The sequence below is a fragment of the Austrofundulus limnaeus genome, unplaced genomic scaffold, assembly GCF_001266775.1.
Source record: "Austrofundulus limnaeus strain Quisiro unplaced genomic scaffold, Austrofundulus_limnaeus-1.0 Scaffold66, whole genome shotgun sequence".
NCBI lineage: Eukaryota > Metazoa > Chordata > Actinopteri > Cyprinodontiformes > Rivulidae > Austrofundulus > Austrofundulus limnaeus.
The window spans coordinates 934,716-946,314 of NW_013952468.1; the positions used below are offsets into that span (position 1 = coordinate 934,716).

At 40.2% G+C, this 11,599-nt stretch overlaps 1 protein-coding gene across 1 annotated transcript in view; it reads left to right on the forward strand.

The window, feature by feature from the left end:
- LOC106518757 (nodal modulator 1-like) overlaps nt 1-11,064 on the forward strand; it is a gene marked incomplete at its 5' end in the record, with an annotated part of 30,042 nt that extends 18,978 nt beyond the window's left edge. The window contains 16 exon segments of the mRNA XM_014010155.1: nt 500-587; nt 774-837; nt 917-1,012; nt 1,086-1,307; nt 2,029-2,111; nt 2,282-2,441; nt 4,395-4,521; nt 5,501-5,614; nt 5,690-5,817; nt 5,905-6,046; nt 6,188-6,271; nt 7,859-7,969; nt 8,048-8,149; nt 10,190-10,309; nt 10,405-10,497; nt 10,718-11,064. Of these exon segments, the coding sequence (XP_013865609.1) occupies nt 500-587; nt 774-837; nt 917-1,012; nt 1,086-1,307; nt 2,029-2,111; nt 2,282-2,441; nt 4,395-4,521; nt 5,501-5,614; nt 5,690-5,817; nt 5,905-6,046; nt 6,188-6,271; nt 7,859-7,969; nt 8,048-8,149; nt 10,190-10,309; nt 10,405-10,497; nt 10,718-10,849 (1,866 nt within the window).
- Nucleotides 11,065-11,599: the final 535 nt, after the last annotated feature.

Genomic DNA, 11,599 nt, shown 5'->3' on the forward strand with positions numbered 1-11,599 from the left:
ATGTAGAAGTAAAAGGAAAAACAAAAAAATATGTATTTAAAAAAACATTCAAATTTAAATTATGTGTTAAAATATATAGACTAATTTGTACTAACCTGGAAAAATAAATATTAAAGTCATTTCAAACCAAAAAACATGAGATAAAGTTATCCTTTGTTATTTAAATTGGTGCATTTCAAATGTATTTATTTAGTAGTTCATTTATATAATTCTGCTTTTATTTCTAATTATGTCGGTTTCGGTCCTCCATACTGCAAGAAGCCTGATAATCATCCATTCATTCAAATCAGGTGTGTTGGAGCAGAGAAGCAAGTAAAACATGCAGGGCTGCGGCCCTCCAGGACCAGGATTGCCCACCCCTGCTCTAAAAGTTCAGTTTCTACAAATCTTATTGAAATATTTTGCAAATGCTAAACTAACATTACCGCTTCTTGCATTCAGACAGATTTCTGAATATTTTCACCTTGTTTTTTTTTCTTTTTTGGTTTTTATTGCGCAGGAGTTCTTTCAGGATGGCAGCAAACCGGAGAACGTGGGCGTGTACAATCTCTCCAAAGGGGTCAATCGCTTCTGCCTCTCCAAGCCCGGTGAGCCTCCTCCTCCCGACCTCTAAACACAGCATTAATTAGCATATTGAGAAAATATCAGAGCGTAGCAGCTTTTCCCTCATGTAAACTTAACGTCCGGTGTTTCGAGCCAAAAGGTCCGTGTCAGACTTAGCTAAATATAAAACTGGAACAAAGTAATTAATCAAATCAAACCGGCTTGTCCAGGTGTTTACAAAGTCACCCCTCGCTCCTGCCATCAGTTCGAGCAGGACTTCTACACCTACGATACGTAAGTAATGAGATGCCGATTGTTTCTGGGTTAAAACACTTAGAGGATTCTGATGATTTGTTTGTTTTGTGTTCTCCAGCTCGGCCCCCAGCATCCTGACCCTCACTGCGGTGCGACACCACATGACAGGACTCATCACCACGGACAAGATACTTGACGTCACCGTCACAATCAAGTAATAAGTGTGCTCAATATTTCTGCACATATTTGTCAGTATTTAAGTTTTTTTTTTTTTTTTTACCGTTTAGATCATCCATTGAGAGCGAGCCAGCGCTGGTGCTGGGCCCGCTGCGCAGCCTGGAGGAGCAGAGGCAGGAACAGCAGCTGCAGGAGATCCAGCTGCGACGCCAGGAGCGAGAGCGGCGCGCAGCCGAAGAGGGGCGAGGCACCAAGGACGACAGTCCTCCTGTCCAGGAGAAGGCAGATGAACTCACAGGCCCCTTCCACTACGAGTTCTCCTACTGGGCCAGGTAAGATCCACAACATTCAACTGATAGATGGAAAAAATGGACACGTTGCTGGCTTCTGCTAAATATCGTGCAGGAATTTTTTTTTTCTGCACAACTGAGCTGAAACATCAGGCTAATGGGGGCCTTCACTCAGGCTATTTTTACAATATTGTCATGCGACTGTCCGCTCGACACTGATGCACGTACCAACTCTTGTATCAGCTCCATTGATTTCAGTGTTGGAGTTTTATGTATCCTTACACCCCTATTGTCTTCTCATCTGAGCTGTGGGGATCGAGAAACATTTATTTCTGCGATACCTGACTGTGAACACACTTTGTATAATATGAAGTACACTGCATTCCAGTAGTGTTTGTAATATAAAACACAGCTGACTGTCCTTTATCCCCTCTGTAGTTTTCTATAAAATGACCTCAATAGAGTGAGAGAACATTTCAAACAGTCTGTTTCCAAAAATACAACACGGCAGCACCCATAAGTCCTGCTGACTTCCATTCCCAACAATGACAGAAGTTGGGGACAGTCCATCTATAATATRTAGCTTATAAAAGCTGTGGGTTGCTGGGGATCTTTATAAATGGTTTGTTAGTCATGTTTTTGTCTTTCAACCAGCTGTAGTCAGGTCTACAGTCTAAAGTCTCTGACTTTGAGTTGAAAGCTAACTCTTCTAGTTTACCTTGTTTTCATGAGGAGAGTTAATAATTCCTGTGTGACTTTCCAGAGCTGGCGAGAAGATCACAGTCACTCCTTCCTCTAAGGAGCTGCTCTTTTACCCACCGGAGGTAGAGGCAACTATCACAGGAGGTAGGAGCCGTCTCACACTGAAATATAAGGGTCCAAGCTTTTCACTGCTGCCTTACGCATATGAATGTTTTTTTTTTGTACTGTCTGCTGCTGGGAAGAAGAAGAAAAAAATTAGAAAGTATAGACCATTCAGACCCAGATACACCCCCTCCCCCTCCACTTTTTGACAGACTCGTGTCCAGGCCGGCTCGTCGACATTATCGGGCGCGCAGGTCTCTTCTTAGAGGGCAAGGTGTCTCCAGTGCTCCAAGGTGTGGAAATCTCCATCACAGAAAGAGGAGCTGCTGCACCGCTCRTTACTGTGGCCACTAATGAGATGGGAGCCTACAGGTACGAAAACCCAGACTGAAAAATAGGGAAGCACGTAAACGACACGGACGATGTCTCAGACTTTGGACAACGATGCCTTCAGGTTCTGCTGTGAAACCGGAGGTCTCACAGAAGTGTTGTGTTGAAGAGTCGACTCGATGTAATTGTTGTCCTCAGATGCTGGATGTAATTATCTCTGCGGACGATGGCGTACCTGGAAATCTGTTACAAAAATGACTCCTTGCCGTCTCTGAATAGCAGGACATAAAACTATTAACACTAATCTGTTCACTTAGTGTCATCATAAACACGAACATGATTTCTGAATGATTTCTTGGAGCTTTTCTGTTTCTGGGGCAGAAGGACTGATGGAACATCTGATCAAAATCCCACAAGAGAGAGGAAATAAAAACGCACACTTTATGAAGGATTTACTCATCCTTGAATTTCCTTGAAATACCTTTTTTCAAGTGAATCGGTCATGACCAGTCAAGCCCTAACTGCAGCTCTGCAGACTATACTAAAAGCTGTGTTTGTGCCAAAAATCTAATGCATTTAATTAAAATGTAAGAAAATCCAAAAATTCACATCGATCAGAAGCATCTGGTCAGAATTATGATGCAAAAGTTTGTTGGTAACTTTCTGTTTGTCAGAACATGAAGGACAACCCAGTTTGTTTTTACCTTTTTATATACAAATTTATCTGCCTGTTGTGATTTATTCACCAAATGGTATGTAATGGGTTTAGTGGGAAATTGATTAATCTTGATCACAGATTTTATTCCTTAAAGCGATGGTTCACATATTATGAAATGGGATTCAGTGGAAAGATCGTTAAGAATGAACATCTTACCTGTTGTGCATAACTTAGGAACAACTTGAATTCTGCTCAGACTGATGAGCTAAGAGCTAATCAAAGCAGGGCTGATAAAGTGGTTCAAATGAGAGATCTGTTTATGTGCAGGAGATCGAGTCAATTCTCAGACTTAATGTTTATTTACAGACTTCCAAAGTGAACACTCATAACTCAGATCTGGTCCACTTCCTGAAATTTCCACCCTGACCCCGGAGACTCAGCGGAGTGGGGCGAACCACACATAACCAAAAAGCCTTAACCCAGAGTCCGAGTCCCGCCCTGGATGTTATGTCACATTAAACTTTRAATTTATAGAAATAAACATTAAAACTAAATAGAGACGTGTTGATTCTCTAACACTTTATAGTAAAATGGTTACATTTGATCCCAAGACTTAAAAATACGTCTGTATGATGTCACAAATTAGTTTAATACTATTACTATTTTATAAACTTTTATATTCCTATTAAATTTTACAAGTACAAATTGCAGGTTAGCAGCTAGCTAAACAGTTCCATATTTTAATATWATTCCAGAGGAATCATATGACGTAAACCTGAGTGCAGTGTAAAAGTTTATAAAACATAAACCTCCATAAGATTTTTGGGTTTGGAGTTTTTTAGGATGGCAGCARTGCACTTAGAGATTATTTCTAACCATCTGCAACGGATAAGATATTATTTGTTCATAATTTCACCGCTTTACCCACTTCAAAGATCTAAACTATCCTTTTAAATGAACCTGGTAATTATCGCCTGCCCGTGTGTGTTTGTGTATGAGTGTGTGTTTGTGCGTTTGTACTGTTAGCAAAGTGCCTCATGAATCACTGAAGAGATTTTAATGAAACTTTCAGAAAGTAATCACTGGGTTGACATTTAAAACTGATTAACTCGCGGAGTCGGCCTGATTCTAGGTGACTCTACTACAGCAAAGCAATCCTAGCTAACATGAATGCCTTTAACAGCCAGTTTTACCAATGCTGAGCTAAAGTTTGGTGCAAGTAGCTAAAACTGAGCTCCGGTTTACGCTCTGAGCGTTAACCGATCTCAAAAAATGTTCAGAAAAAAGAAAATGTCTGCGTGTTTTTGTCTCATTTTCTTTGTCCTCCTGCGTCTCAGCGTGGGTCCGCTCCACAGCGACCGGCTCTACGACATCAGTGCCAGCAAGGAGGGCTTCGTCCTGAGTCCGGTGGAGGGAACCCCGGGAGACTTCAAGGCATTCGCTCTGGCCGGCGTCACCTTTATGGTACGTGTGGGCGTCGTCCTCATGTCAACATTACATTTCACTAATTAGCCTCTTCTGTTCTGTGCACTCAGTTTTCATCTCCTCTGATGGTTTAAAGAGCCTGTGACATGCCTATCTTTCAAATACAAAAAGTCAAAGAAAACATCTTTATTCTTAAGAAAATTGGCATATATTGGCAAGATTTTACACATTTACACCTATTTTCTTTTGGATTTGGCTCAGCCAAAGTGAAACAGGAAGTGACATCAAAGAGGAACTCTTAAATGAAATAAACTCTCTGGTCTTTGTTTATTAAAACAATATTATTTAAAGTTTAACTCTTCATCATCTGTGTTTGATAGGAACTCAAAATAATCTAAGAAAAATCAGATTCTTCTCTACAGCCTGTGTTGTTGTGCTTTTGTAACAACGCTCAGTTTACATGCAGACATTCCCCTTCGACATCACTTCCTGTTTCTTCACACGCAAATATCTCAACAACTATTCAGCTCAGCGACGTGAAATTTGTTTTGCAATATTTTATCAATGTTATCTTTCCAAAAATGCGTTCATGTTTATTACAAAAAAATTGCCGCCACAGACACTTTAAAGTGAACATGAAACCTGATGAAAAGCTCACGTTTTATTCTGAATGTTTTTGAAAAGTGTAATTAAAAGAAAAGATCACTCATGGCTGGTTGAAGCTTTGTTTTGCCGTGGGCTGTGGGCCTTTGTGCCGCCTTCGTTAAAAGGCTGCCCAGTCACCTCCTGTGACCATGAAAACCTTACACAGATTAGTATTAGCCTCCCCATCAGCCTACGGGAGAAACTGCTTTGAAGTCTGTTCCACGTATTTTTCTGCCCTTGTTTATCCTTCACGTGTACATCCTTTACTGAAATAAAACATTAGTGACACTAGCTTGGCCTGCCAGCCTGATTCCATCCACGGTCTCACAGTTTAGTTCCACTAAAACATAAAAATATCCTTCCTTTGCTGCAGATCAAATCAGAGGATGGGCAGCCCCTATCAGGCGTCCTCCTGTCTCTGAGCGGGGGACATTTTCGCTCTAATCTTTTGACGCAGGACACCGGTGTTCTCACCTTCAACAACCTGGTAAGAAAGCAGCCCAGAAACACTTTCTGTACTCTGCTTCACATTTGAAACAGTGACGATTTTTTTCTCCATTAGAGTCCCGGTCAGTACTACTTCAAACCGATGATGAAGGAGTTCCGSTTCGAGCCTGCGTCTCAAATGATCACAGTGGAGGAGGGTCAGAACCTGAACATCAACATCACGGGCATTAAGACTGCGTACAGGTACAGACGTCCCTCTGCTCACTGAATGGAACAATTACAGACCAGGTGTTCCTGAAAACGTTGTGGTTTTTCCTCTGTTGCGCTCAGCTGCTACGGAGCGGTGCAGTCGCTGAGCGGAGACGCAGAGAGGGACGTGGCTGTGGAGGCCGTGGGTCAGGGAGAATGTAGCCTCTTCAGCGAGGACACCGTCACCGACGAGGAGGGCCGCTTCAGACTCAGGGGTCTGCTGGTAAGACACTGAGACTCAGAGGGGTTTAAACACAGCTGGCATATTAAACTGAATCAGACTGTGATCTTAGTTCTTACACCTGTTCTTCTGTTTTATTCCGTTTTATTTACAAAACATGGTGCATGTTGTGTTTGCTTGCAGCCCGATTGCAAATATCTGATTCGGCTTCGAACTGAAGGCAACGATCACATCGAGCGGGCTTTGCCTCAACACAGAGCGATAGAGGTAGGTCAGAATCCCATCACCCTAAAGGCGTTATTGGCTTTTAACAAAGGGAAATAAAGGTTGTGTCACAGTTCCATGAAATGGCTGCACAGACCAGCCTGTCTTTAAGCTCTGTAGGGTCATTCATAAATCACAGGTGAAACAAGATGTTATTTAGATACTCAGTTTTACCTGAAACAAGAGTTCCCTTTGACAAACACTAACTGGAAAAGAAGTCTGAATTTTTGGATGTTTTATAATAATTTAAACGTTTTAGGAATTTGTCTTAAGTTTCTGTTGTATCATGTTAATTATGGGCATCTTTTGATTATGCCATTTTCTTTTCGTTTTGATTGTATTGATCTACAGTATTGAGCTTCTTTCAATTTTCATTTGCTATTGAGATATATGTTATGTAATAAGTGCTAGATATTACTGTATGTGCATATTAAATATATATATATAAAATCTTACGCTTGTTTTATACTTCGAGTCGCGCGTCTTGTTCCCCCTGCTGAGTGACAAAAAGTCTGATGTGTTTTTCCTGACAGAGTATAAACGGGGCTGAAGATATGGCGGGTCATAAATTATCATAATTCCTCCCTCTGCCCTCCCACAGCTCATATACRTAGGAAAACAACAATAATGATAATAAGTGATGGCTGGATAATGTGGGTTTTTTCACTCAACAATCAGTGTTGTGTTGGGTGCAGAGTTCGCAGAGGAAAAACTTTTTGTTTTGTTGTTGATGTGATGRAAAAAAGGCATAAACATCAACTGCATGCTCATGTTATATGGGATCAAACCAACTGCTCTTCTCTTTTAACAACTGACTTCAGACAAAAATAATAATTTTAAACAAAATAACACRCAGAGGGAAGATCTGCTCCTCATGAACAAACACTCCCACAAAGTTCTGACCAATCACACGCTCCGAACCGCAAGGTCTGTAATGCAGAGTTCTGACCGGGTGATTGCAGCAGGAGAGACGCAAGTGTTTTGTCACTCAGAAGGGGGAACAACACATGCAACTTGAATTATAAACCAGCCTTTAGTTCAGTTTATTTTTAACATTTATCTGTAGTTTTCTAGAATGCTTTTTAATCATCTTTAGCAGCAGCTCCTCACCCAGTTTATACTTTACTATAGTATTTATTTCCATCTAAAGCTCATAGCTTTTAGGGTTCAGATTGTTTACCTCTGTTTTATTTAAATTTTTATTTCACCCTTTTTTTTGTAAATGGTTCTAAAAAAAGTTCAAGCAGTGTATTAAAAACTTCAGTAATTGAAAAGCTGAAATGACCGTGAGAACCCTGATTATGACTTATATTGCCCTCATCACATGGACCCTTTTTTTTAAAACAAAGAACAAAAGCAGCTATAATCTCCCAAACTAAAATCAAACCTCTCAGTTCATTTTTTTACTCATTTGAAAACCGTAGTCAACCTAATCTGTTTGGCAAGGCTGGAAATGCCCTAATTCCCCCTAATTCTCTGTTATTATCACCCCATGTGACTTCAACAAAAGCTTTCTCACTTTTCATTTGCTCTTTTCTTTACCAGGCCAGGCTTGTATWATTCCATTAATCTTTGGGCTTAATCCTGCAGGTTGGCAGCAGTGACATTGAAGGGGTCAACATCATCGCCTTCAGGCAGATCAATCAGTTCGACCTCAGCGGAAACATCATCACGTCTCCTGAACATCTCCCAACGTTATCGGTACGGTTAGTCTTATTAACTGAAGTGTGGCAATAATAATATGAGCACATGAAGTTTATTATATTCTGTTTGTTTCAGGTGAAACTGTACAAGAGTGACAATCTGGACAATCCAATCAGCAGTGTTTCTCTGGGGCAGTCCCTTTTCTTCCACTTTCCTCCTCTGGACCGGGATGGCGAGGTATCAACCAGTCCTCAGCTTTTCCTGTTGAAACTCTTGTTTTCAGCAAAACCAAACCTTTAGGATTGGCTGCTGCTGAAAGACAAAGGCTTATGAGGAGGTTTTTGCCTCTGTGTGTGTGTGTCTGTAACCAAAATATCTCGTGAACCAACAGGTGATGTTTTAACGACACATTGGATGCACACATTCAGCTGATTAATCTTTAGAGTCAACAAGATTCAAGATGGCTGCCACAGCTGACTGAAGTTCAAAACGCAATGATGTCTGAGGTGGTAGTAGCTGAGGGTTGTTTACAACACTTTCTCTGACTGTGACGTAATTTCACACAAAAGTGTGGGTAAAATTATTTTCAAGGTTTGATGAAAAAGACTACAACTTTGTAATTTCTTAAAGKGGGCGGGGTGTGTTGTGAGCTAACTCATGTTATAATGTCATTAACTYATCAAAAGCATATCCAGAGTGTTGCTTTGACTCATTCATGAGTGTTTGACAAACYCTTGAATCTCCTGTGGCCATGTGGAAAYGCATGCTCGTACAAAGCTCCGCCTATTTATACTAAGCTCCTCCCTGGAGCACAGTCTGCAGCCAAGCTTCCACCCCACAGAGCACCCCTCCACTGAAGGATTGTTTGAAAATGTGCTGAAGTGGGAGTTTCTGAAATATGGATGTGAGTTATGGGTTAATGAATTAATCTAAAATTGATTGATCTTATCGATCAAGTAAYGATTRATTGATAAGCAGCCATTTTCTTAAAAGCCTGACATTTCTCTTGAATCCAGGGTCCTTCTACAACATGAAGGGCTAATGTTTTACATGCTGAATTTAAAAAAAAAAGAAGTACATTATTATATTTTAACAATTTATTGTGCCAGCTGCTATAAACTCTGACTGAATAAACAGAAAATTGTGGATTTCTCACACATTATTAAACTTGGACATATTTATAAAGTATAACAAAACAGGATATTACTCTATTAGGTTGCTAGTTGGAAAAAAAGAAAATAATATACGGTAATATAATATACAGGATGTAAAATACTTAATTCACTATGAACAGAGATGTAAAACTATCATAACATTTTAGGCTCAAGATTAACTCAAAAACAACTCTAAAGATAACAAAATATCCTTGGGAGGGGTGAGAATTCAAACAAGAGTAGCTACTGACAACTGAACACTATCACCATATTTGTTTGCCTTCCCTGTAGTTCTGTTCAGGCCCGGTTTTGCGTGAGATACTGTTTATTTGATTTGTTCACTGGCCAGGTTACCACACACAGATGAGCGTAACTTCACGTGAATCATTTGTAGTGATTGTAACGTTTTTGTTTGTTTTTTTACACGATTTTAACTCAACAAGAAACTAACGTTAGCTACATTTAGCTTACCGTTTTTTGTCTGACTGCTCTCGTCTTAAGCTGGATGGTTCGGTACCGCTTTTGGTACTTTTCCTTCTAGTTTGATGTAATCCATTATTATTATTGTTGTGTTGCAAATAAAACAAGATTCACACATGTTTAATATTATGATCCCACACACATCGAGACGGCTTTCTGCTCAATGCAAACAGGGCCAAGGTAGTGTTAGACCAAGCTGAGAGCAGCGGCGCCCTCTTCTGGATGGTGGCTAAACTACACTGAAATAAGGTTAAACAGACGTTATCAATTAATCAAATGGAAGGAAGTTTATTCTAATTAACCATTATTCTACATTTAATCATAAGTCGATTAAATGTTTACATCCCTAATCTGAAACAGCAGACGGTTTTTAGAGAGATTAATGTTAAGACTTTTAAATACTAAGTCAAATATTTTTTTTTTATATTCAGCATTTTCGTAACAACTAAAGGTAACAGTTGATTGTGTTTTAGAAGTGAAATTGCCTGGAAAATACCTAATTACCCTCCTAATGCAACAGTCTTAATCTAAATCTCTGACTTGAAATGTGACATGCATTTCTTCTTTAGTTTATGTTTGTTATATTTCAGTAGGTTGATAATTAGGTGATGGCTGACTGTGACTCTTCCTGTGTGTTCTCCAGAGTTACGTTCTCATGCTGTACTCCACGCTGTCCCACTCRCAGTACGATTACACCCTGCCCCAGGTCTCCTTCTCCTCCACCGGCTACCACAAGCACGTCACCCTCACTTTCAACCCCGCTGTGAGATTTTTATTCATTTTAAACTCATTCTCTTTCAAACGTTTTGCTGTATTTGTGTTAAAGCCTCGTCTTTCTCATTGTTGTGTTTCCCTCAGCGTAAAGTGCCCGACCAGGATGTGGCACAGGGCTCCTACATCGCGCTGCCCCTCACTTTGCTCCTGCTGTTAGCCGTGTACAACCATGAGAGGGTACATACAAAACATTCATTTTTTTAAGTAAAGGCCTCACTGACAAGCTACCAGTCAGATTAGCCTAAAAAAAATAATGTCCTGTCTTTAGAAACTTTGATGTTTTAGATTTTCACTCATGTAGTATATTCGTTAATCCCTTAATTTAATGCATGAATGGTTTAGCTTTTTTTATCCAGCTTTTCTTTAATCCCGTTCTTTTCCCTGACTTGTTTTGCAGGTGATCCCCCTCCTGCTACAGTTGATGAATCGCATCCAGGGAGTAAGAAGCATGGCTCAGGCCGGCACCGACAGCGCAGCCCTGGATGAAGCTAAACGTCAGGCTAAGAGACAGAAAGCCAGACGTACATGAGGCGCGTCTCGCTTCACATCCCCGTACGGTAAATTGAACACTAGCACCGGTGACCTCGGGGGCTCAGATAGCACCGGGCCACACTTCACTGGAGTCTCTGCTCGTCTGTTCTGTGTGCTGGTGAACCGTTCAGACCACTCAACGTGCAACTCATCAGTGATTTTGATTCACTGCGCTCAAAACTGATGTTTTTTTTGTTTTGTTTTGTTTTTAAACAACAGTCATCAAAGATATCTGTTCACATTTGTAATGGAGACATTTTTTATATGTTTGTAATTAATTTAGGTCAACTTAAAACTCTGGCTTTTTCAAAGCACTTACATGCCTTTTGATGTCAGTCCTAACAAAACTGAAGACTTTCAGACCTGGCATGTCTCTCCTATCAGGACTGGGATCAGCTCAAATATAGTGGAGCAATAGAATTTATTCAGGCTCTGGCTTCAATTTAAGAAAATCTAATAGGATCAAAAATCTGATCTAAAATATTTAATAAACTGGAACATTTCTCTTGTATAAATGTAGGTGTATTTGGTATTAAAATCAATCAACTAAGATAAAATTATCAGAAGCCCGGGGGTCTGTGATCGTTAACTGAAATTCTGAAGAAATCAACAATCCAACATCAGGTTTTCATTGTGTCGTATTCTTTAAGCTGGTATCTCACTGGGCTGCAGCTGTTKGAGACTAGTTGGAGACTAAATTGTGAGAAGAAAATGTAATTTTCTGTGTGACCGATTGACCAGCCAGCTG